Source organism: Centroberyx gerrardi, chromosome 3 (genome assembly GCF_048128805.1).
Source record: "Centroberyx gerrardi isolate f3 chromosome 3, fCenGer3.hap1.cur.20231027, whole genome shotgun sequence".
Lineage (NCBI taxonomy): Eukaryota > Metazoa > Chordata > Actinopteri > Beryciformes > Berycidae > Centroberyx > Centroberyx gerrardi.
The window spans coordinates 20,336,064-20,361,275 of NC_135999.1; the positions used below are offsets into that span (position 1 = coordinate 20,336,064).

At 43.5% G+C, this 25,212-nt stretch overlaps 1 protein-coding gene across 1 annotated transcript; it reads left to right on the top strand.

Moving 5' to 3' along the window:
• Nucleotides 1–729: 729 nt before the first annotated feature.
• On the top strand, nt 730–25,126 carry abcc6a (ATP-binding cassette, sub-family C (CFTR/MRP), member 6a). The gene is made up of 31 exons (XM_071913926.2): nt 730–771; nt 4,307–4,483; nt 4,774–4,899; nt 9,282–9,419; nt 11,404–11,526; nt 12,619–12,680; nt 12,815–12,946; nt 13,865–14,071; nt 15,053–15,230; nt 15,467–15,628; nt 15,813–15,905; nt 16,478–16,681; nt 16,814–16,960; nt 17,090–17,177; nt 17,706–17,775; nt 17,869–17,995; nt 18,093–18,269; nt 18,392–18,559; nt 18,848–19,031; nt 19,235–19,319; nt 19,417–19,534; nt 19,709–19,916; nt 20,227–20,537; nt 20,859–21,058; nt 21,325–21,451; nt 21,768–21,869; nt 22,112–22,258; nt 22,402–22,560; nt 22,762–22,928; nt 23,090–23,284; nt 23,750–25,126. Exons 1-31 carry the CDS (start codon nt 730–732, stop codon nt 23,856–23,858), a joined length of 4,533 nt encoding a protein of 1,510 aa, XP_071770027.2. The 3' UTR covers nt 23,859–25,126.
• The last annotated feature ends 86 nt before the right edge of the window (nt 25,127–25,212 follow it).

Genomic DNA, 25,212 nt, shown 5'->3' on the forward strand with positions numbered 1-25,212 from the left:
TTATCTGAATGTTGCTAGTCGCTTTAAAAAGTATGCCAATGCAAAAACAGATCCTGTGTGGTCAGAGAGGGGAGATGGCTGGTGGTTTGTGAAGTGGGGAGAGGGGGGGACAGAAGGAGAGAGAGAAAGGAGGTAGGGGGTAGCAATTGAAACTGGGAGGAGTGTGGCTGGGTGTGGAGCTGTCATCCCATTGAGGGGAATAGCTGTGGTGTTTTGATCAAGATCCAGCAGATGTGGGAGAGAGGATAGGGTGAGAGAGAGAGACAGAGAGAGAGAGGGAGGGAGGGAGAGAGAGAGAGGGAAATATTTCCACCCACCCAACAAGGAGACACACTCATAAACAGCGGACAGACAGAGTGAGAGTCAGAAGGACACAGGATCTCAGGGCAGCACCAGTTAAAAGAGCGAGGGAGACAGAAACACAGAGATTCATTGAGAGAAGAGTGGCGTTTTATTAAAGGAGGAAAAAGTTCTTCACACAGAAATACTCACACACCCTAATAAACACAGAGCGAGCCACCCAGACAGACGCGCAGGGAGCAGCCAACCCAAAACATAGTACCTTCACTGAGAGAGGAAAAGTCCAATAAGGAGACTCATACACTCTTTTTCTTTCCCCCCACCACACATACACACTCACACACACACACACTCGTGCTCGCGCTGAGTAACTGCTACCCATTCGACCCCAGCAAGTGGAGCATCAGGGAGGAAGGAGCAAGCGATTGGATGGATGCCTTCTGCAGACTCAGTGGCCTGGACCCTCTGTGGGTGAGTGGACTCGGTTGTGTTCAATGATGCTGCACTCATATTTCTCTATTGTGTGTCTTCTTCTGCCGAGAACAGATACTGTAAACCCATATCCAAGATCTGTTCTAAAAAAGGTTGATATTTTGAGTATGTCAAGTCAGCTTTTATTGCTGCAAAAATACTTCTTCATTTTATATATAAGGTTGTAATAGTCATGTCTGTCAAATGCTGATTAGTTGTTTTAAAGTATGTTTTTGTCTCATTGAATCTGAACCAGCGGACAGTGTATCCAAATGCTGTTTACGATACTTGACAGGCAATATTGATGGTGATAATTGCTTGGTCATAATCTATTATAAAATCTAATCACTCTTACTCTTAAAGTTCAATTTTAGAATGTAAGAACTTAAGAATGGATATGATTCAATAGTTTCATAGCATTCATAGCATTAGGATAAGCTACATTGGCATGCATTTTAAGTATTACAGTATCCTTGGCCATCAGCTAAGGTGCTCATTGGCGTCAGACAGGCTTACTGTGCTCAGCATAATGCCAAATGCTGTGTGAATTTTACTGAATGATAAAGAATGACGAGTGTGTTTGTGTGTGTTTGCGTGTGTGTATGTGTGCCCATTAAAAGTCAGTTGGCAGTAGTCAGTGGCACAGGAAAACACCATGGCATACACTGACCTTCTCAGTTTACAGCCTTTATGAATGCGAGCACATTAGAAACCCAACCTAATGCAAGGCTGAATGGGAGAATTTATCTTTGATGTGCGTCAGAGTTGCACTTTTTTTCACTGTCGCTGATAAATGAATCAGCACCATGTGATGCTGAGTCGTGCAGATGCGCCACATTGAGTGAGCTGTCGCTGTCTGATAATCTTCAGTCTTGTATATTAGCAAACCTCCAGATTCTGTATCTTAGCTCGAAAATAGGACTATGGCCGTGATCCAAATAGAATGTCAAAGTCACTGAATGCACCCGGTCCTGGCTTGCCTCTCTTTCGTTCTCTCTCTCTCTCTCTGGCTCTCACTCTGACTTTTTCTTTCTTTTTCTATCCACAAACTTTGAAAATGTGACCATCAAACTTTGGTCTCTAGAGTTCGCCTTTTGCCTATAAGAAAGTGATAGCAAACTGTGTATTGCCTCATGCAGTCTATTTTACAAATTTCAAAATATAGTTAGGGATGTAATGTTCTTAATTACAACGTCCATAACAAAGCAGGGAAGATGTACTGTTTTACAGATAAGCAGTATGTTGTTGTCTCACGTTGGCAACAGAGTACTTTAATTGCAGTAGTCAACCAGATAATCACATATTTTTGAATCTCAGTCATTGTTGGCACATCATTGGCTATTGCCCTGCGGTAGTAATGGGAATTTATATGCTTTTAATACTGAACTTGACATGTGCAATCTTCAGCTACGTGGGAGGGGTTTGGTCCTGAAACACCTACCCTGCGAGCTATATCAGGTGGATATACTGTATTTGAAAAGGCCTCTATAGAAAACATTTAACTGTCTTTCATTTTTTCTCTTTAAATCAAACCATCCTATAATTTAAATGACAGGACAAAGCCTAGGTAAAACTGTCAGGGCAATGATAAACGTTCTCTAAAATTATAGTGTCCTCCTTAGTTCATCTGAGCCACATACACTGCACATTATGTGTATTGTGCTTTTTTGAGTTTTACTAAGCAATCCCATATTGATTCAAAACATGACAGAAAAATCTGTTATGCTTGCAGCCCATGGGTGATTCGATTTATTTTAAAAAGAGGAGGAAACGCCAAATATATCGGTGAGGTGCAGGCCAACGGGGCTGAATGTACAAAAAATCATTCAAACCAACATTTCAGCAGTCCATGCTGCCTTCATCATGGTTATGCCAGACGTTATGCCAGACAGTTTTAACATATGAGTAATGCACGAATTGTATTACAAGCAGTTATGCCAACTTCCCCTCAGCAGTTTCATCATGAAGGAAATTCCCATCCTCACTACCACATTAATTACACACTTGTCCATCAAATCCAGAGGCTGTATGAAAGACATTCAGCAGATTTGTAATACAGTAGAAGCCTCTATTCTCTGATTTCACATCGCTGTGCCTGACAGGTAAAAATAGACACCTTGCGGCACCCAAACTGTTGGCCAGTGCCAGTTCACTGTAACCACTTCAGCCAGGGCTGAGAAACAGGATAAATACTGAGCAAGATGACCAAGAAAGAGCTTAGAGTTTGTTGGACAGGTCGAATTTCTTACATAAAAGTGCTCTGTTCACCTGCCTGCAGTTGACCGCAGGAGTCAGAAGGGCCTGCGAAACTAGCCTCCCACTCACTGACTCTCAAGCGATTTATCACTTAAATGGATCAGTGCCCATTGAGTTCACCAGTATACAGTACGTGCAAACGGGGCATTCATTACATAACCCTAACTGGCTCTGTTATTAAGATTTATATGGTAAATACTGCTTTTGTCACCCTGTGGTAAAATAGTCATAAATGTGTACCAGCAGCACTGATTCTGATGAAAACAAGTAGCTTACAACTGGGCCGTGCTTCAGATCCGTATGGTTTCCCCAGGCACTGAACAGTAGCAGCTGATAATAGAAACTGAATTAACCGCTGTTCATGCTGAGACTTGCCACCTATAGCAGCAGTAGGCTATCTCTCTGAGGAGCCTTACCTGTCGGGTTCACCGGCAGGACTGTGGGTGGATTGTTGTTACATAATGATCCTGCAGCTGCCATCAATTGTGGTCACTCTCCCTTATCCACTTTGGGAGTCTACCGACCGGCCAGACTGTGCCTTCATGCTCCAACCTTTAAACCACTTCCTGTGGTGACTCCGCAGGACTGTCTAGCTCGCGCAGCCAGACACCCTGCCCCTCATTAGGCCAGAGAGGTGATAAACAAGGGAAGTGAGAGAACAACAGGCCACTTAGCTCCCAGTATTTTGGTCTTTTTTACGATGGACAACCTATCCTGGTGCTGCTGGTATTACATAATCCCAAAAAATTTGGCAACACTTGGCCAACACACCTCGTTTTATTGTCTCTAAGCTTCATTATTAGTATAATCTTTGACCTCACAATATAATGTGTTGACAGCTTAGCATTATCCTCACAAGGGGAAAGTTATGAAACACGCCTGAGACGTGGTCAGAAAGTTCCAAGACTGACTCAGCTTTTTTAGAAAAAGAAGACCTCTTCAAGTGCACACTCTCTCTTGCATGGACACACACACACACACACACACACACACTCTCTCTGTTGACTTGCTGCGGTTTCACTCTCCATTGCCTAGATACACAGAGCGAAATGTAGGACGTGTACCAAGTCTAGATTCTCTGCACTCAGGCTTAGCCTGCACTGGCTGCCAGATGATGAATATTATCTCAGAATTTAACTTCAATTTCTGACTGAATGCTACTGTCGATGTTTCAGCATAGATTGCATATTCACTTGATCTGAAAATTTGACACTCTGGTTTCACGCTTCTCACATTTCATGCCTCAATGCTTATCTCCCTCATTCCCTGTCTGTCCCAGGACTGGAACCGTACGTGGTACACAGCCAACCCCGATCTGACCCAGTGTTTCCAGAACACAGTGCTGGTCTGGGTCCCCTGTATCTATCTGTGGCTGCTGGCGCCCTTCTACAGCCTGCACCTCTACTGCCATGACCGTGGACGCATCCGCATCTCCTGCCTCTGCACCACCAAGATGGTGAGGCATCACAATGGGTTATCATCAACGATTTCTCACACTGATTATTGTCAAGGAGGTATATGAGACATGTCAAAATAAGGTTTTCACATCACCGAACCACAGCACAGAACAAAACCAACTTCTTTTGCAAGGGTTTCCCAATAGAATCACTAATATCAACACAAATATCATATTTGTGCCGTGGGCTTGATATGTACAAAAAAGCTTGTGGCAAACCTGACCCTAGATTATATGAAATTCCAGATAATATTCCCATCAATCTCCCTTTAATGTCCTGTCCTGCCCAGGTGTTGGGGTTCCTGCTGGCCTCCTTCGGCTTTGTGGAGTTCTTCTACATCCTGCTGGAGAGAAGTCAGGAGATCGACCAGCACATGGTCTTCCTGCTCAGCCCCATCATACGCAGCATGACTGTGGTAAGTCGCTCTCGTCCTGGCTCTGCTTTGACTCTACTGTTCCTATTTGACGTTGTCCAAATATCAGACACAGATCATTTTTATTTGATGTTTCATTCAGCTTTGAGAGCTTAGGGCCCGATTCAGACCTTGCATGACACTAAGTGGTGCATGGGGGGATGCACACTTAAGGTGATGAATCTATAAATTAAGACAGCTCTACCTTCACATCATGATGCATGCATGCTGACTATGATACTCTGCTTTCCTCATGCACCAAAAACCTATAATATGTCTAGTACTCGAATCAGTTGTCTGATGTAAGACAAGAAAGCTGCATACCAATAAACGGCATATAAAGTAGGATATGAATTGTTGAGTCACAAAAACTTGAGGGACATGAATTAGAGAGGGCCCTAATCACTGAGCTGTGACACTGATTTGCAGAGCCAGATGGCACAGCCAACATCCCTCCTGTGTTACTCCAAGTAACAGGGATGCTGTGAGAATATCTCAGCTGTCTGTCTCCTGCTGCCTGGCACAGCTATTAATAGCAATGTGCAGACAAACCAAAGAATATACAGATATACGTATATTGGCCAGACACTGAGCACAAAGACGCACAACCCGAAGATAGATTTCATCGTGTTTCAGGTTTTCTAAACATCTCAGCAGCCTGTACACACAGCCTGTATGCGACCAGGAGGAAGCAGGCCACACAAGTAGAAATTTATAGCAAGAGGAAATAACAGCATTCCGTGATCATTCAATTGGTATGTGATGCAGACGTGGCCATAACAAGTGCATGTGCAAAGTTTCAATTCAATGAGGAATGCAATTATAGAGTGGCTTGTCAGTGAGTTGACCAGAAAGCAGTTGTCATGAAGAAACTCGTCTTTTGATATAAGTTATTTTTGATGTAAAAAACAATTTAATTGGTTTCATACAGGCAAAAATGCAGGCAAAAATACAGGCAAAAATTTTGTAAAGTATATTTTATTATGTTTTTATCCAAGTAATGTCCCAAGGCAATGTTGCCAATTCAATTGTTGTGTGCCATTGTCTTAACCAAAACTGTATTTAAGGCGCAATGTATTTAAAGGCGATGCCTCAGCAGAAAGACACAAAAAGTAGAAAAATCTATGGTTTTCCATGATACCAATGGGAAGAGCAAAGAAGCCAAGGTTCTGAATAAACCAGTGTAAAAGCAAAGGCACACCTGAAATCCTCAGTGCGCACATCGATTTGTCCAAGTCTGAACAGGAACAGTAACTTTATACAGTCTGAATCAGGCCCTTAATCTTTACAAATGTTGTTTGTCTTTTCTCCCTTAAAACATCTTGAATCCAACCATAATGGCTCCACTACCTGTATCATGGTGGTACGGAGGGTGGGTTACCGGACATTATTTAGAAAAGATAAGGGCTAGTGTACAATCAAGGTAATGTCTTCAGTGGCTTGTGTTGATGGAAATGGCCTTGAACGTTCCTCAAAGCGTTGTCCCCCAGTCATTTTCGGTAGATTTTAAATGGTGTTTAACTGATGGGTAGGAGCAAGCAGGAGAGGGGTGCAGTTCCCAGCATGGGTGGCATACCTAACCTAGGATAAAATGCTGTTTATTCTATGTAGGAGTGATGTAAGATTTACAACAGAGTACAGGGGTGCAGAGCCCAGATAGGAGGGATTGATGCAGACCAGCGCGCCTCCAAAGCCTTTACCCACAAAGCCCCCTCTCTCTACAACCCTGCACAGGTCCTGCACACACTCACTCTCTCAAAGTCAGACAGCCTAGCCCACCTGTGGTCGGCTCAGACTCCTAAGTAAATACCAGCACGTGTTTGGGTAAAAAAATACACTGAGACTTCTCTTATATAAAGGATAAATTTCAGTAAAGGTCGTTTATTCTGAGGACATCACTTATCACAGCAGGGGCCGGACAACTAACATCTAATAAATCATAATTAAAGCATGTCATAAATCTTTAAATCCACTTACCAGAACTATCTATATTAAAGGATATCATTTTCTGGATGGTAATTGCAACCATCGCCGCCCATCCCCTCGGTTTCTTCATCTACGCTTGGAACACGGTGTACTTGCCGCCCTGACCAACTTGTTTTTTCGCCCTTCAGCCCCAGTCAATGTATGGGAACTGTTTCTGCCCACTGTCAAGTCAGCCCCTGCATGATTCGTGGTCACTATTCATGAAAAGTCCACACATGACATCGACTATAATCAGCAATACCATGACGTAAAACTTTGTTTCCCTCCCCAGAACTACACACTTCCCATGTAATTACTAGGTAGGGTTTTGAGTTAGGGCTTAGTAATGGACTTAGTTCCACCCACTGACTTGTACAAACAGATGGGCAGGCTTGGATGGTTTACAGCATATATAGCAAGTCAGAGAGGAAGGCTAGGAATAGGAGGAAGTTGCCTATAGATGCCGAACTAAGATCAGCTTTACAATGCAGCTGAGTTCTTGTCAGCACAACTTCACTCCTGGACTCAATGTTCCAGCAATCAGGGACAGGAAGCACTTGCTGTGTGCTGAGTACTTTCTGATGGAGGTGGGTCAGTAGTTCATAACCGAGTGAGCACTTGAGAGTTTTCTCTAGAGTTGTTCAAAACAAGGTGCAAAACTTCAAAACTTTTTCCCTGAATTAACTGGAGCGCATTGTGTTGCAACCAGTACTTAGAAAGCCTTGGACTTTTATGTGTTTGAGTTTGTCCGTACCCGGGTTCGATTCCCGGCCCTTCCCCCGGTCCCTTCTGTGTGTGGAGGTTGCATGTTCTTGCCGTGTTCGCATTTCCTCCAGGTGCTCCGGCTTCCACCTATAGTCCAAACACATGCAAGTCAGGTGGACTGGAGACTCTAAATTCCCCATAGGTATGAGTGTGAGTGTCTGTCTATCTGTATTGGGCCTGTGATGGACTGCTGTCCCAGGTGCCTCCCCGCCTTCCGCTCAATATGCTGGGATGAGCTCCAGCCCACTGCAAGCCTGGAAGGTATTAAGTGGGAAGAGAATATAAATAAATAATTGAATTTATGAATGAATTTATGAATGAATAAGTTTGTCCCTGCACTAGATGTTTTCCTAACCCTGGCTGCAGGCTGTCAACCTGGACTCATGAAGATGTTCGCCTTCACACCCACCACACAGAAATCTGTACACATCTCCTCATGAAGTGTGTCAGGTTGTTGATGCTAAAAGTTTATATAATTATGAGACCACTAGTTTATAACAGGATAGTACTGTGGCTCATCCCAGAGTAACCAATATGGGATTCATTATGCAACCTAAACCACCTCTCTCCCCACTTGGTGATGAGCTGGCATGACGAAGTGACGTCTCACTTGGCCAACCACTCAGACAGGGACCAATTATGGTGCTTCAAACACCACAGGCAGATGCATGGCTCCTCTCTAGACAGGCAGACAGACAGTGGTGTCCAAACACTGAATCAGTCCTATTTTTGAGGAAACATCGCATAATGTTTTCTTTGACTGAAGTACAGTAATGTATAATGCAATTAAGCCGAAGCAATGCGTGGTGGACGGAGGACATACCATACATATGACAGTTTTTATAGGGGAAAGTCGGCCAGATCACATCCGCGTCTGTGGCCAGGGAAATCCCAGAAACCTATTTCTTTCTCAAAACCAACAGCGGCTACATTAGTTCAGACTAAATCGGATTATATTTCCTTAGCTGTGCTGAAAATATTGTCAGTTACATTGGCAGCTAATGCAGTAGAGATACGCAAAGTGCTTTATTTGCTTCAAATCGAGTTAAAGCGACGTGCCAGCTTGGAAATATGTTATTCCCAGTATAACTCTAATATTTTCTAAGGATTCACAGCTGTGTCCCACAGACAGAAAAAAGAAAGAGTTTGGCTGGTTCAGAACTAAAAGTGTTAAGGCGCATACACATCTATAGATAACTACAAGGATAACTATAACTATAAAAAAGATAACAATGCAAGATAACAATAAAAAATGAAATATACATTGTATTTACTTAAATGATTTCAATCTTTTTGTAGTTATAGTTGTTTTCATAGTTATACTTCTAGATGTGAATGGGCCTTTACTGTAATATAAAGCTCATCAGCATGTAAAATATAAGATTTACTTTGTTTGAGTTAAAGTCAGTCAGTAGTTTGACGTCAGTTGGCCCTGTTGGTCCTAGCCATTGTCAGTGGAGCTGTTTCAGGCTGTTCATCAATATGACATCACAGGTTAGAGTCTTGGTTCTCTGGTTTGTAGCTTTGAGATAGCGTTGATTATGTTTATAAATCAATCTCTCTCTCTCTCTCTCTCTCTCTCTCTCTCTCTCTCTCTCTCTCTCTCTCTCTCTCTCTCTCTCTCTCTCTCTCTCTCTCTCTCTGTCTCTCTCCAGATCCTGGCGCTATGCATCATCCAGCTGGAGAGGATAAGAGGTTGCCGTTCCTCTGTGTTCCTCTTCCTGTTCTGGCTCTTGGCCATCGTCTGTTCCCTGGTGCCGCTCAGAGCTAAAATCCAGCTGGCCATGGATGAGGTACGATAGTTGGCCTACTGGGATACCATACCATACCATACCACAGTATGCCATACCATACCGTTGAATAGGGACATTATCACCATGTCCTATGTATGTATATATAATACTGTATGTTCCAAGCATCCAAAACAGTCTCTACAATCGTCTCTACACTGGTGATAAGGAATAACTTTGGTGCAGACCAAGGAGTTTGTGCAGTCAGGTTTGCACTCAGTGACCCCACAGAGTCAAAACAGCCTGAAGGCATACCTAGTCTAGTTTAGTGTAGTCTACTAATAGTCTAGACGCAAGACTCCAACAGCACAGCGTGAGATATACCCTGTGTCAGCAGTGGGTTTCTATTTCATCCCCCAAAGTTAGCCAAGGTAACCTTAAGTTAACCAAGTGTTGGAGGATGACACTGCCAATTCTGGTCAAGCCTGTGTGTGTTTAAGTTTTCCTTTTCTTCCTGTGTCTCCATCAGACACTGCAATCATTGTTGTATGGGGTAAGTTTCTATTTAAGCACACACAGCCATGGGGCAATCGCATTTGCATTTCTATAAAAACACACAAACACACACACATCCATATTTCTGTTTTATCGTCCTCAGTGTGACATTCCCACACTGCTTGGGGGAGAGTAATGATGGCCCTGGGATAAACGCTGGTGAGACATGGCAGCCCTGGGTCAGACCAGTGGAGCGTCAGCGCTGTGTTTATGGGCCTACACTGCTGTAAACACAGCCAGATGGAAATCTATGCATCCGCACATAATGTACAACTATTTAGAACTGAGACACAGATGTGCTCATTTCATACAGCAGCACGCGTGCCCGCAGGACACAGATGTGACCACTTGTGCTATACGGTTGCATGGACCATTTCAGAGATCTGTAAGGTTTTTTTTGATAGACTGGTAACAGATAAGAGACCAAAAGTGATGCAGTACAGCTCAGCAGTTTGCCTGTGTGTAGCGTGTCAGTTTATATGGAAATATTTCATTGACATGTTTTCTAAGGGAGCATTTGTAAAGAAAGTGACTAATTCTCATCACAGCGTTAAAAAACTTGAGTTGACAGAGTTTGTGTTTGCGGACCCTTTGCCATTCTTAGCTGCCTGACCTACATTTCTCCCACCCACTCTCCGACCATCCTGACCCTGTTTTTCACTGTGTGGCCGGATCCGTTTGGCCCCTTCATATCTCCTTTCTGGGCACAGCACGACTCTTTTTACTGTTTACTATGGCTCTGACTCCCATGCATACCCATACCGCTGCACAACAAACTGGTCGTGGTAGTGGCGTTGGCCCAGTAGTAAACAATGCCTCTGCCAAAACCCACATTTTCTGTATGTAAAGAATAACATGTGAGTCCTAAATTTCACAAATGTCGCTGAGTGGTTAATATCTTGGCTGCTCCCTTGATTGAAAGTAAGGGTGCGGGTTTGCGAACCACAATCTCCCTATTTACAGATATGGGCTCTTAGCGTGACTGACTGGGACTTTAACTATCGTTTCATTTATATAAAGTGCACCATTAAAGACTTTGGGTTTTTTACCCTGATTTAGCCTAACGGTTCAAAATAAGCTTTATTGTGTCTGTGATCCTGGTGTATAAACCATATCCTGTGCTATATAATGTGTAAGCATGGGAAAACCCATATAGGGAATTTAGTACAAGAGCTCCAACTGTTGTGAAACTCAGTGAAAAGCCACACTGAAGATAATGGCACTGTATACCACAGGATGTTGTGTGATTTGTTAAGCAATGTTGAAAGAGATGAAATAACAAAAACACATTCTGATTGATGTAAAACAATGTTATTTTTCCGTGGGACAGGCTTGGCCACAATGCCAATTAATTTGGTCCTGGGCTTAAAATACAAGACTAACTTATGAAACCTGTCTGGAATAGCTGCAAACAAATAAACTCAGAGGAAGTGGATAGTGGCATTTTCAGCACTGCAACAGTCTCCTTAATCTGTGTGTTCTTCTATCGCAGGGCATTTCCTCTGATATTGTACGATACCTGGCCTTCTTTTCCTACTTCACCATTCAACTGGTCCAGCTCTTCCTCTGCTGTTTTGCTGACCAGCCTCCAGAGGGAAAAACAGCCTTTGAAAAGGTAGGAATGTAGACCGCTTCCGTCAAAACGTCCACGCCATCCAACACCCAGAAAAGAGAATGAATGAAAAGCCATCCTGTGGTTTTGAGCTTTTGTTGCCAAACACACTTTCCCTTTTGGAGGAAGTGAGGTGAATCACTTCCTCTCTGCTTGTCTCTCTCAACTCTCAGTCTAGTGTTTTGGTTTCCTATGAGGAGAGTGTGAATGAGTGTCTGCGTCTGTCGTTCTCTTGCATTCCATCCGCGCGACTCACTCGCACCAGTGTTGGATAACATCATGACCCATGCCTTGAGTCCATGACCACAACACCAAAACCCTCACTTAATACGGACCCAGCTCTCGCTATCCAATCAAACACCCGTCTGACAAAAACCTTTTTCAAGCTCAAAATAGCAAAACTGATTTAGGACAGATGACAGGTGAATGAAAATGAAGTTTGAATCCATCAACAGGCATGTGATGTAATATTTCTCTGGTGATAAACAATAAAAATAACTGGGAAAAGTCCCTAACAAAATGTTGCCTAGTGGTGAGGAGGGTAGAAGCCACAGCCTGGTGCGGACACACCCATTGGTCCCTCCTTGGTGTGTCCTCCTCCTTTTCCCCCCACGCTCTGGTTAGACTTACTCACAGGAAGAGAGGGAGAGAGGAAGTGAGGGATGAAGAGGAAGACTGAGAGCAAGCGCCCTGAAGAGGCGGTGGCAGGGTGGACAGATGGCGTAAAGTTTGCGTGAGAGTACAAACTTCTGTGTGTGTGTGTGTGTGTGTGTATGCACTGCCGGAGAGTTAGTGATGACACATTTCCACCCGGTCTGTGCTAGACCTCAAACGTCCTCCTCAACCAGCACCAACACTGAATTCTATTTATTCTGTCCTGTGGGAGTTCATGGCCTCTACTCTCTACAATGGACCACCTCACTGTATCCTGCTGTTTACACACATTTGCATTCAGTAAATACACTCTCCACAAGTGCACCATTCACCCATCGGCGATGGCCTGTGTGGGGCCCTGTATTTCTTGAAAGCCTTTAAGTAGTGAGAGATTTACTTGGAAATTAAACTATAGTGATGCTGGTCTGTAATCTGTTGCAGAATCCCTGTCCGGTGAAAGATGCCTCTTTTCTGTCAAAGATTCTCTTCTGGTGGTTCACTGGGTAAGATGGTTCTTGAAAACCCATCAATTATGAAGCTGACTCATTGGATCTACAGTGTGTGTGTGTGTGCTTGTTTACGATAATATGTATTTTGTTGACTGTAACGCGTGTGACTCATCTTCACGTTCCCCCAGGCTTGTTGTGAAAGGATATCGTACTCCTCTGGAAGCGGAGGACCTGTGGACGCTGAGGAAGGAAGACACCTCAGACAAAATCATCTCTGACCTGGAGGAGGAATGGACAGCTGAATGTGCCAAACTTAAAAAGTGAGAACACACACACACACACACACACACACACACACACACACATATATACAGTATATATATACGATTTCTGAGGCATGCATAATTTAGGCTGTTGGCTGGTATAAAGTCAACCCAAAAGCACCATCTCCATCAACCAACCAAGCTTGGCAGACTAAATCTGACAACATTAACATGTTAGATCCATTCGCCATTTATTGTAGCATGAAGAAATGTGCAGAAGAGATCAACAATCATCACAGCAAGTCATGGTTAGGGGAACAACATGTCCAGCACAAGCTTGTGACATCTGTAGACTGATCAAATGCACTCCTGATTTCACTGCACACATCATGTGCGTGTCTGTCATATTATTGCCTTCTCTTTCATGTTTCTTCTGGATCCTTTCTACTTTGACACAGGCCTGTAATCCATTGCATTATTCCTACTATGGCTTGATGGCCAAAGAATCAATCCCATTTTATTGCAGTGCGGTCAACCTTCTGTCTGAATTAATGTCCCAAGTAGAGCCTGACTTAGCTGTGATTGCGGTAAATCGAAATTCAGAATTATCATCACCAGAAACATTTTGGGCTGAAAATAGGTCCAAAAGAGTTCCTTGAGGACATACAGTACCATAATGTCAAGACAAGAGCCCCGTGTCATTTTCAAGGCTTGTTAACATATCCTCGCTTTGAAGATCCATCGTTAAGCCCAATAACCTCCCATTAAGTCTCACAACACACATGTTAGGGAATAATGCTTTATACGGCTGCTGGCACATTCTTGAGTGCATCAGTGATACTAATAACAACAACTTTTTTTTTGCTTCGTTTTGTCTGTTTTACATTAAAGACTTGAAAGGCGCCGGCACCATGTTGGGACATCACTGACGCAGATGCCTTGTCTGTAACTGTATGCGTTTTCCCCCTCTGGCAGGCAGGAGAAGGCCTTGGCGTCGGGTGTGGCACTGGGGAGCAGACTGCCAGACCAAGCTCAGCTCCTCAGAAAGCTGCAGAAGGAGCAGAGCTCTGGCTTCTTCCTGCTCAGAACGCTGGCACGCAAGTTTGGTCCCTACTTCCTGACCGGCACCCTGTGTATCATATTACATGATGCCTTCATGTTCGCCATCCCCCAGGTGCTGAGGTAAGACTAAAGAAAAAGCTCTGAGTGGGAGATTTACACTGAAAGAGATTATATTTTCCTGGTATAATCAGTTAAAGAAACATGGCTTATCAGATTTTGGCAAAACAAAAATGCCACAGTCTCGCTAACATCGCTCTCAGACAGCCTGGGGTTTTTAAGTAACACTGACTTTCTTACTAAAAAAAACCCCACAGTAATCAAAATATTGGCACAATATTGCTGTCTAAACAAACTTAGCTATCACCACAGATATCACCTTCATTCTATTTTTTTTTTTCAATGATCGCTGACATTGACATCCAAATAAAAGCAGAAACTGGCAATGCAGAAAATAGGCCATGGTTGACCCTGCCACCCAACACCCGCCACACTATTCCAGTAGTCAGACAGGAATGTTGTTGTTGATGCGCAACTGAGGATCAGTGGAAGTGTTAATTACGGTCATGAAACTGTGAGCAAGAAAGGGAGAGGAGACCACAGCCCTCTGTGCTCCAGTGTGGAGGACGGCAAGGCGCTGCGCAGCAACAAGCAGGGAGGGAGAGCAGGCTCTAAATGGCAGAAATGCCGGTAGACCACAATAAGGGAGCCGCTGGCCAAGTGTGAGGGTAGCCTGGCCACAAGAGGAGCACTGTTGTGCAACCGGAGCTGCTTTGTGTGGACCAGTGAGCCAGCAGCCGCAGCAGCGCTCAAGGCCATTGGTTTAAGGCATACAATGAAAGTCAAGGCTCTTTTTAACACCAGATTGACAGAAAAAAAACAGAGAAAAAAGTGTTGACAGAGTAAAACCCTGCCTGTGTGTTTCCATTTCTATAATCCACCAGGGAAAATCATGAATAGAAATAGTGTTTTGATTTTGTATAGTTATTAAGTGCGCACCTGAAAAAATGAACAAGTAACATGTAAACTTCCTTAACATGTACTCATGAAGCATAAAGGCGGCCATGTTCACTTCTTCTTCTACTTCTCCTTCTCCTTCTACAGTCTGCTGCTGGATTTCATGAGAGACGGAGACGTCCCGCTGTGGAAGGGCTACTTCTACGCCACCCTCATGTTCCTGCTCTCCTGCCTCCAGTCCCTCTTCTACCACCAGTATATGTACACTTGCTTCACTGTGGGCATGAGGGTGAAGACAGCTGTTATGGGCCTGGTTTACAGGAAGGTGGGTATATTTCTGTCCACTGACATGGCCACTAACCTCTAGACATGACATAAATATTGCTCTAAATGGCAAACGCAAATTCTTTCTCTCACTCCAGACTGGAAAACAGTATACAGTAGTAAATGGTTAGCAGCTTTAGCTAAAACGAATGACACGCAGAAACCTTAAAGAGGGTTGAAAATTATACATAATGTATTGAAGACTTAATTGTCTTGACTCTTTTGCTCTCATTCCAGTCTTTGGTAATAAACAGTGCTGCCAGGAGGACTTGCACAGTGGGAGAGATTGTGAACCTGGTCTCAGCCGACACTCAGAAACTGATGGACTTTGTGGTCTACTTCAACGCTGTCTGGCTGGCTCCTATTGAGATCACACTTTGTCTCTTCTTCCTCTGGCAGGTATGGAGGAATATACTGTTTTCATGGTGCCACTCATTCAATTCATCACACTAAATTCCCTCTCTTTCACGATAAATATCTCTTAGGTTTCATTGACTAGATAATGATTAAATCTAATCCTAGACTACAATAAATTTCGATGCTGGAAAAGCCCTTGATGCAATTTCATCCTTCCTATTTTTAGCACCTTGGCCCATCTGCATTGGCAGGAATTGCCACAGTCATCCTCATCTTCCCACTGAATGGATTCATAGCTAAGAAAAGAAGCAAACTGCAGGTGAGAGCTATTTTAAGACTCCTATACACTTTCACCCCAGTAGCACTGACATCTGGCATGTTAGGTCAGGGATGCCACAGCTGGTTTAGATAGTGGCTGAAGAGCCGTGTGGGCGGTTGGCCTGGATGGTACGTTCTCTGTTGTCCTTTTGATGTCTGCACCATATAATGCTTTTGAAAAACAGTGACAGGAAAGAGTGGGCAGTAAGAAGACATCATTTTTCATTCTTCTGGAGAAACAACAGACGTTTGGCAAATTTGTATGCCAATTTAATCGAACTTGCAGTCTGGAATGCAGTGACCGCATTCCTGGCCCTTTGTTGTTTCCTTCTCATAAAATTGTTGAATGTAACAAGCCCTGTAATGCAATAAATCCTAATGAATTAAACAAGTTGTTGCTGTACGATGCTCAATAACACTACTACAGTTGTAACCAGAGTGGGCAAACCCATGTTCGCAAATGCGTGTATTTGCTTTGGTCTGGTTACTGTCTTTCCACTGTGCCCCAGTTCTGTCTGAGGAAGTTTTTGTTAAAAAGCATGAAACCTACAAACCTCTTTGTCTGGTCAACAGGAAGTCCAAATGAAGTTCATGGATGGCCGCATCAGACTGATGAATGAGATCCTGAATGGGATCAAGATCCTGAAGTTCTACGCCTGGGAGAAGGCCTTCCTGGAGCAGGTTCTGGGCTACAGAGAAAAGGAGCTCAAGGCCCTGAAGAAGTCTCAGATCCTTCACTCCATCTCCATTGCCTCCTTCAACTCCTCTTCTTTCATGGTAAGTGGGTTGAATGTAAAAAGACATTAATCACAGAGACTTAAAGTTTAGTTACAATTTCAAAGTTGGCAACTTTTTAGCTACTTTGTCTCTAAAGATAACCTGTTACATTTTGTCTGTTTCTTCCCCAAGATTGCCTTTGCCATGTTTGGGGTCTATGTGATGATCGATGACAGAAACGTCCTGGATGCACAGAAAATTTTCGTCTCTATGGCGCTGATCAACATCTTGAAGACCCCACTTGGACAGCTTCCATTTGCAATGAGCACCACTATGCAGGTAGAGGACACTGCTTTGTAACACTCATGCTGAGATGTTTATTCTAGCTATGCTGCCAGATAAGGCAAAATTTTCATGGCCCTATAAGACGTATATGGATGCGATAATTAACAGTTGACTCTGTTCCAGGCTTTGGTCTCACTGAAACGTCTGGGGAAATACCTGTGTTCAGAGGAACTGAAAGTGGACAATGTCACAAAGACTCCTTTGAGCTCCGGTAAGAGCACCGCCCATGAAAGAAGACGCTATTTAATTTCGGCAATATTCCACAATTCGGTTCCCATGCACACTGAAATCATAGGCTGTCATAATCAATAAAAGCAGTTTATGAGAATTTGTTGTTTATATCTGTGGAATCCCACAGCCTTGTATGGTTCATGTGCATTGTCACTTCCTGGGTCCCGGGCTGACTGGTAGACAGGGTAATTATAGGATGTTCCCATTCAGCGGTTAAACGTAAATCACAGGACAAAGTCAGACATATGATTCAAAGAGAAATAAAAACGCCTCTCCTCTGTCTGTTATCTGTCAACACTTCCTAAGACAGCTTATGAAATAGCAACAGCTCTGTAATTTGTATGATTAAGCAAATTCGATCACTTGTAATTACGCTCAGACTGCAATTTGACGAGTAACTTTAAGGGGGGATTTTTTAAAGATTGTTTGTTGTTCAGGTTGGAAGAAAATGTTCTTGTCTTCAGTGTTCATTGTAGACTTTGTTAATTTGGCTCTGCCTCTTCCTTAGATGGGGAAGATGTGGTGATAGACAATGGGACTTTCAGTTGGGCTGCAGAGGGTCCTCCATGTCTAAAAAGGTACGCATTATCCAAACAAATTAAACCAACCAATCAAAACAATCTGAAATCTAGGATAAAATTGAGGGAAGAAATTCTCTTCTTCATTAACAGGATTAGTGTCCGTGTGCCACGGGGATCCCTGGTCGCTGTTGTTGGACACGTGGGGAGTGGAAAGTCGTCCTTGCTGTCTGCCATGCTTGGGGAAACAGAGAAAAGAAGTGGAAGTGTCACTGTTAAGGTACTGTGATTAAGTTCTATGTGCAAGTCCTATTCATAGCTGTGGGTTTAATATGAATAAATACTCACAATCTCTATTTTGCCATCTGTCCTCACAGGGCTCCATGGCGTATGTGCCCCAGCAGGCCTGGATCCAGAATGCCACAGTCCAGGACAACATAGTGTTTGGCCGTGAAAAGCTGAAGACTTGGTACCAGCGTGTGCTGGAGGCCTGCGCCCTGTTGCCTGACCTGGACATCCTGCCTGCTGGAGACGCCACAGAGATTGGGGAGAAGGTACGGACCGTACTGTTCAAACTGTTCAATTGATGTGAAATGATCTCCATAAAAAAAGATTTCTTATTTCTCCAAATTCTCTGAGGTATGTCTCAAAACGTTTTATTATTCTGTCCATGCAGGGACTGAACCTGTCAGGAGGGCAGAAGCAGCGGGTGAGTCTGGCCAGAGCCGTCTACAGGAAGGCTGACGTTTACCTGCTCGACGATCCGCTGTCTGCTGTGGACGCTCATGTGGGTCAACACATCTTTGACAAAGTCATTGGGCCAAAAGGAGTGCTCAGAGACAAGGTAATGCGTGCTGCAACTCTTGCATAGTCCAAGCTATCAGCCCCGATTTAGCACAAGTAGGCCTGTCCAACTGAACAGCAAAGAGTCAAAACATGGTTTCACAACACTAAAACTCCTTACAACCATGTATATCTATTTAAACACCCACACATAACAAACTTATGTTATTGTTATCATATTATGGAAAACACCACTTTGCTGATACTTGTTTTTATTTAAGAAACCCTCCATTTTGTGTTGGATTCTGCTGACCTCTTATTTTTCTGACCCGTGTGGCTCGTTACACAGACCCGCATCCTGGTGACCCATGGGATGAGCTTCCTGCCGCAAGCTGACCTCATCCTCGTATTGGTGGACGGAGAAATCACAGAGAGCGGCTCCTACCAGGAGCTCCTCAGCCGCCACGGGGCCTTTGCCGAGTTCATCCACACCTTCGCCAGCACCGAGCGTAAAGAGAGCGCCATACAGAGAGGTAAAGGGACATTTCAGCATTAAATTCAAAAGACACAATGCTATTCATTTCTGACTTTTTGTCAATGTTTGTTTTATTCAAGTTATTTGCTAATGTTTGTCCTTTCAGAGTGTGCAGTAATGGACACTTACATGTAATAACTACTGTTTTAAAAATGAATGATCACTTTCATCACTGATTAAAATGCTGTGCTTCTCATGTAGCCGGTTCCAGAAGGTCCAACGCTCGACTCAGCATGGTAGATTTCATGCCATTCTCCAGAGACCTGTCACAGGAGCAGCTCATTCGGTACGTAAACATGTGAATTGTGAAAGCATCAAAAGGATGTTTGGCATGCCGAGCATCTTCTTATGAAACTGACCTCTGGCCTCTCCATATTCCCCAGGGGTGACACCACTAGCACCAACCTGCAGAGTATGGAGCCTGTGTCTGAAGCAGACCAGGAGCAGGTACAGGAGGACTTGGGCAAGCTGACTGTGGTTGACAAAGCCCGCACTGGAAGGGTAAGTCAACAAGTGGCTTTTCACTCCAGTTTTTCTCTAAAAAACATTCACATATTTCTATTTCTGTGGGACCAAACTGAAAGACTTGAAATTGCTGATGACAAAGACAAATACAAACCAGACATCTTCCCATTCCTTGAGAGTGACTGTTTTTTTTGTTTTTCTCCACAACAGGTGAGGTTGGATATGTACATGCAGTACTTCAAGACCATTGGCTTGGCCCTCATCATTCCCATCATCTTCCTGTACGCCTTTCAGCAGGGCGCCTCGCTGGCCTACAACTACTGGCTCAGCATGTGGGCTGACCACCCAATTGTTAACGGCACCCAGATTGATACAGACCTGAAGCTGACTGTGTTTGGGGCGCTGGGCTTCGCACAAGGTTAGATTTGGACTTGGACTTGGCTAGCTCTATTTGACTGAAATGTGGCGATTCTGTTGCAGTTTCTTTCTAGCAAATGCAAAAATAAATTTCTGAAAATTGAAATATGGATTCATCCTCTTAGTTTGCCACAGAAATGACAAATATATTATATTTTTGTCATTAAGAGAGAATGAGAGTGTGTTAAAATACTGTATCAGTATGAAGATAAGATGAACTTTATCGATCCCCAAGGGAAATTTGGATTACACACAGATGCAAAAGGGTAGTTCACATTGTTTTCAGCAGACATTGTTTCCCCTCTGTTCAGGTATAGCTATCTTTGGGACGACTGTTGCTATCTCAATCGGCGGCATCATAGCCTCTCGCCACCTGCACATGGATCTGCTGAACAACGTGCTTCACTCTCCCATGTCCTTCTTTGAGTGCACACCCAGCGGCAACCTACTCAACCGCTTCGCCAAAGAGATTGACGCCATCGACTGCATGATCCCTGATGGCTTGAAGATGATGCTCAGCTACGTCTTTAAGCTCATGGAAGTCTGCATAATTGTGCTGATGGCGACTCCCTTTGCAGCTGTGATCATCTTGCCTCTCGCTTTCCTCTACGCCTTTGTCCAGGTACAGTTCCCTGACCTTTTAACTGACCACTGATTTTAAACTTTATGTTTGTTTTAGAGAACCTTGTTCAGTGTGGCATAGAGAGAGCCGGTTCCATTTACTGTATGTTATTGGAAATAAAAGCCCTGGGCTCCAAAACCAACCCTGCTGATTTTGCCATTCAGTCCTGAGTTGTGTTTTGTTCCCTACCTGCTGACATAGATATTACGCACATTCACTATGAATTCTGGCAAAAGTCAGACTGCGCTCTCTCTCTCTCCCCTTTTGGTTTCACTCAATTCATTAAAACCTAGTGTTTTACTTTTCCACTGTGGGCTACAGAGCTTCTACGTTGCCACATCCTGTCAGCTGCGGAGGCTGGAAGCTGTGAGTCGCTCGCCCATCTACACCCACTTCAATGAGACAGTACAGGGCGCCAGTGTCATCCGGGCCTTCGGAGAGCAGTCCAGGTTCACTCTGCAGGCCAATAAGAGGGTCGACTTCAATCAGACCTCCTACTTCCCCCGATTTGTGGCCACCCGGTGAGATGATATATGATGACAATAATGAGTTGTAGCACAGTTTGTTCATTTAATCATTCATTCACTCTGTTAATTAAGAGTTATGATGCATTAGATTACATTATATGTTGTTGTGACCCAGGTAGCACCACAGACAGAGAAGACTGCATTATGCTACATTGTCGGGCAAAATACTTTCTGGCTTGAGAACAATGTAATGAGAGCGAGAGAAATAATGAAACCCTTGAACTTGCCTGCACACGTCTAAATCAATGACATATCCACAGGTGGCTGGCAGTCAATCTGGAGTTTGTCGGTAATTGTGTGGTCTTAGCTGCTGCCATTCTCTCTGTGATGGGGAAAAACACCCTGAGCCCAGGCATAGTTGGTTTGGCTGTGTCACACTCCCTCCAGGTAAGAGGTTCTGCACGCACACACACACACACACACACACACACACACACGCACACACAGTATGCACAACAGGTGTTCCAGTTACCCGACTTGCCTAACAACAAAGACAGTTATTTCCACATGATCCCTCTGGCTAAACAATCATGGAAAAACCGCTACAGGCAATCCCTCCGCTTGCATGCAACATTAGGCAATTTGCGGCTTGCCAACCTGAAATGAAAGTGACGAATTGATGTATGGCTTTGCACAATCTGCACATTACCACTGCAGGTGAGAAAATGATTTGATGTAAACCTCATTCTGCTGGATATTGCAGGTAACTGCAATCCTGAGCTGGATTGTGAGATCCTGGACCGATGTAGAAAACAACATTGTTTCTGTGGAGAGAATCAAGGAGTATGCTGAAACTGCTAAAGAGGTCAGTGCACCCATCACCCATAGACACACACACACACACATACACACACATACACACACATACGATGAGTTACAGTGCTACACTAATACATTTCACAGAATAAGCACTGTAAAATTAGGCAGCATTTCTCCCTGTAATGACTGCAACAGTAGCAAATCTATACTCAGGACACTAAATCCAAAACCACACAACAGAAGTGCTTTTAATGTTCTCTACTCACCCTTTCCTGTTTTCTCACTCAGGCCAGTTGGAGTGTGGAGGGGAACTCCTTGCCCCTTGCCTGGCCCGAGAGAGGCACTATAGAGTTTCAGGACTATGGGCTGCAGTACCGCAAGGGTCTGGAGTTGGCACTGAAGGGCATCACCTTGCATATTCAAGAAAGAGAGAAGGTGAGTCATCTTGTCTGATAAAAACAGTTCTTACCAGCTTCAATCCCAGATCGGCTGAGTTGCTCTGTTCACTGAGCTTCCACAAAATGCTGTCAAGAGAGATTACATGTAAATTCTGACTGTGAGAACAAATCTTTCCTCAGGTTGGAATCGTGGGAAGGACAGGAGCGGGGAAGTCCTCACTTGCCCTGGGGATCTTCAGGATCTTAGAGGCAGCAAAGGGAAAAATCTTTATAGATGGAGTCAATATCGCCGACATCGGACTCCATGACCTCCGATCACGCATCACTATCATCCCTCAGGTACTACAGTGTTAATGACAGAGACTGAGCACTGGCTTCTCCTGCTCAGTCAAAACTGTGCTTGCAAGACTTTGGGTGATGTCCAATTGGCGTCCAGTGTAAAATAAGCCTGTAGCAGGAATGTTAGGAATCCTATTATCAATATAGACTGTTGTGTTATGAATGACATGTACTGTATACCCTGGCTGTCCTCTTTCCCAGGACCCTGTGCTGTTCTCAGGCTCCCTCCGAATGAACCTTGACCCCTTTGACACCTACTCTGATGAGGAGGTGTGGAATTCGCTGGAGCTTGCTCACCTCAAAAACTTTGTCTCCAATCTGCCTGACAAACTCAACCACGAATGCTCAGAAGGAGGGGAAAACCTCAGGTAAGGATGAGTACACTGATACGTCACAACGCAGTTAAACCACTGGCTTGTACTAACTAGTCATTCATATCTGGATAAAATTGCATCATACAGCCCATGTCTAAATGTGATTCTCTCTCTCTCTTTTCCCCCTCCTTCCTCTCCAACTCCTTGTCTGTTAGTCTGGGTCAGCGGCAGCTGGTGTGCCTGGCCAGAGCCTTGCTGAGGAAAACCAAGATCTTGGTTCTGGACGAGGCTACAGCCGCTGTGGACTTGGAGACGGATACGCTCATCCAGTCCACAATCCGCACACAGTTTGAGGACTGCACTGTGTTGACCATCGCCCACCGCCTTAACACCATCATGGACTACACTAGGTAGGTTATAAATCACTAGTCATATCTAATCACATGCTAACAATAATAACATAATAACAATAATAAACTTTTGAAATACACTTTTGTGTTGTATTTGTAAAGCACCTTTCAAAACAGTTACAAAGTGCTTTACATTAACAAAATAAATGAGAGCAAGAAAAGACAAAAGACAGTTAAGTGACAGTAGTATACTAAAAAACAATTAAATCAAGGCAAAATGTACATCAACAAACCTAGAAGAAATGAGATATGAGCATAAAATACTGAAAATCACTACTTATACAAATATCCAAGGTCAGATAATTATAGACCTGGGCCTTGTCAATAGCAGTGTAGCACTTATACGCTAGAACCTACAACATTTTTGCACATGAACTGCAGGGATTTGTTAGGCGAGCTTTAGATAAATGTAATGAGAAATGCTGGATCTGAAACCTGTGTTCCTCCTCTCTTGCTGCTCCACAGAGTGATAGTTATGGACAAAGGCTATATCTCCGAGACGGACTCTCCAGCCAACCTCATCGCACAGAGGGGGCAGTTCTACCGAATGTGCCGGGAAGCTGGGCTGGTTTAGGTCTTCCCAATCCCTTGCACCACTGGAGCAGGATCCTGGCGTCCAGACCTGGCACCTGCTGTCAGTGGCTCTCCAACACATGTAGAATTGGCCATTTCGAGCTTCGTGGCAGCTTAAAACTCTTCTTCATAAGGGCATTGTCAATTTACAACCAAAGGATGAATCTGAAGAGAAGCTGGTGATGCAGTCCCCATTTGCATGTTTACAACACAGACAAACTGTTATATGTTTAAAAAAAAAAAAAAAAAAAAAGACATTTTTAACCTCAGATGGTGCAATTCCAAAAGTTACAGTGGATTGTTGAGATTCAGCAAGCTGTAAATATTGTATATACAGTTGTAGAGTCGGTTTATTCCATGAAAGGATTAAGCTAAGGGCTGGAATGAAGCATACCACAAATCTTAAGGATTTTCATTCTCTTGTTGAATGGGAGCCAAATTATTTTTGTAGGATTGGTACATTTTAAGTGTTTATATAGCACATGGTGTTTCTTGATGTTGTCTCAGGCTTAAATGTTGACAGTTTTACTCACACATGGTTAGCCTATTACACAACACATAAAAAGAGGCAATTTTGTAATTCTAAATTGATTCAAAGCTGTTCTATTTTCCTGTCCCAGAAACTGGGACAGGAAAATAATCCTCTGACACACTAACCTTCACAAGGTTCACCCTGGAAAACCCAGGAGAAGTGAATGTTTTCACAGTCTTCAGAATCTGAGCCTGAAGCAGCCAATTTTGAGTTTTTGTCAGGGAAAAAGAGGAAAACATTGAGGCGAGCCAAGACGTTAGCAAACGTCCAACTATGTTGCGGCCTTTGTTTATTTCTGTCAAAGTAAACACATAAAATGGTCAATACAGAAGTTGCTGGTCGGATGCAACCTGACACCGGTAGTGAAAACCGCCATGAATGAGGAGAATGCCTCCTAAAAACAATGGTGATAATTCTGTGTGAGAAATTGCCTCTCTGCCTCCACCAAACAACTCAGGCCATGCACAGAGAAAAAATCAGTATTGTTCTTTTGGTGCTGACATGACAAACTGTAAATAGTAAGTCTCCTCATTGACCTTTGCTCTCAATTCAAAGATCCTTATGGACTTTTCAAAGAGAAGAGACTTTTATTGTTTTTGTCTTACTGGTTTAGACAATATATTCTAAGAGAAGCCCTACTTTATTTATGTCATATGACAAAATGTATTAAAGTGTCCTTAAAATTCTGAGGATTGTATTATATTTATACTTTTTATATCAAGCTTGTTCATATTTGATTGACCATTTATGTATTGTCTGCACGATACATCATGCTGGAATTAATAAAACTTGTTTGAATATACTGGATTGAAGTCACATCTTT

What these genes read in the sequence shown, in the direction of transcription:
- abcc6a (XM_071913926.2), top strand. Translation starts at nt 730, where the DNA reads ATGGATGCCTTCTGCAGACTCAGTGGCCTGGACCCTCTGTGG. An exon ending in GTGGCCTGGACCCTCTGTGG is followed by an intron (nt 772 to 4,306) that starts GTGAGTGGACTC and finishes TGTCTGTCCCAG; the next exon opens with GACTGGAACCGTACGTGGTA. An exon ending in GAATGTGCCAAACTTAAAAA is followed by an intron (nt 12,947 to 13,864) that starts GTGAGAACACAC and finishes CCCCTCTGGCAG; the next exon opens with GCAGGAGAAGGCCTTGGCGT.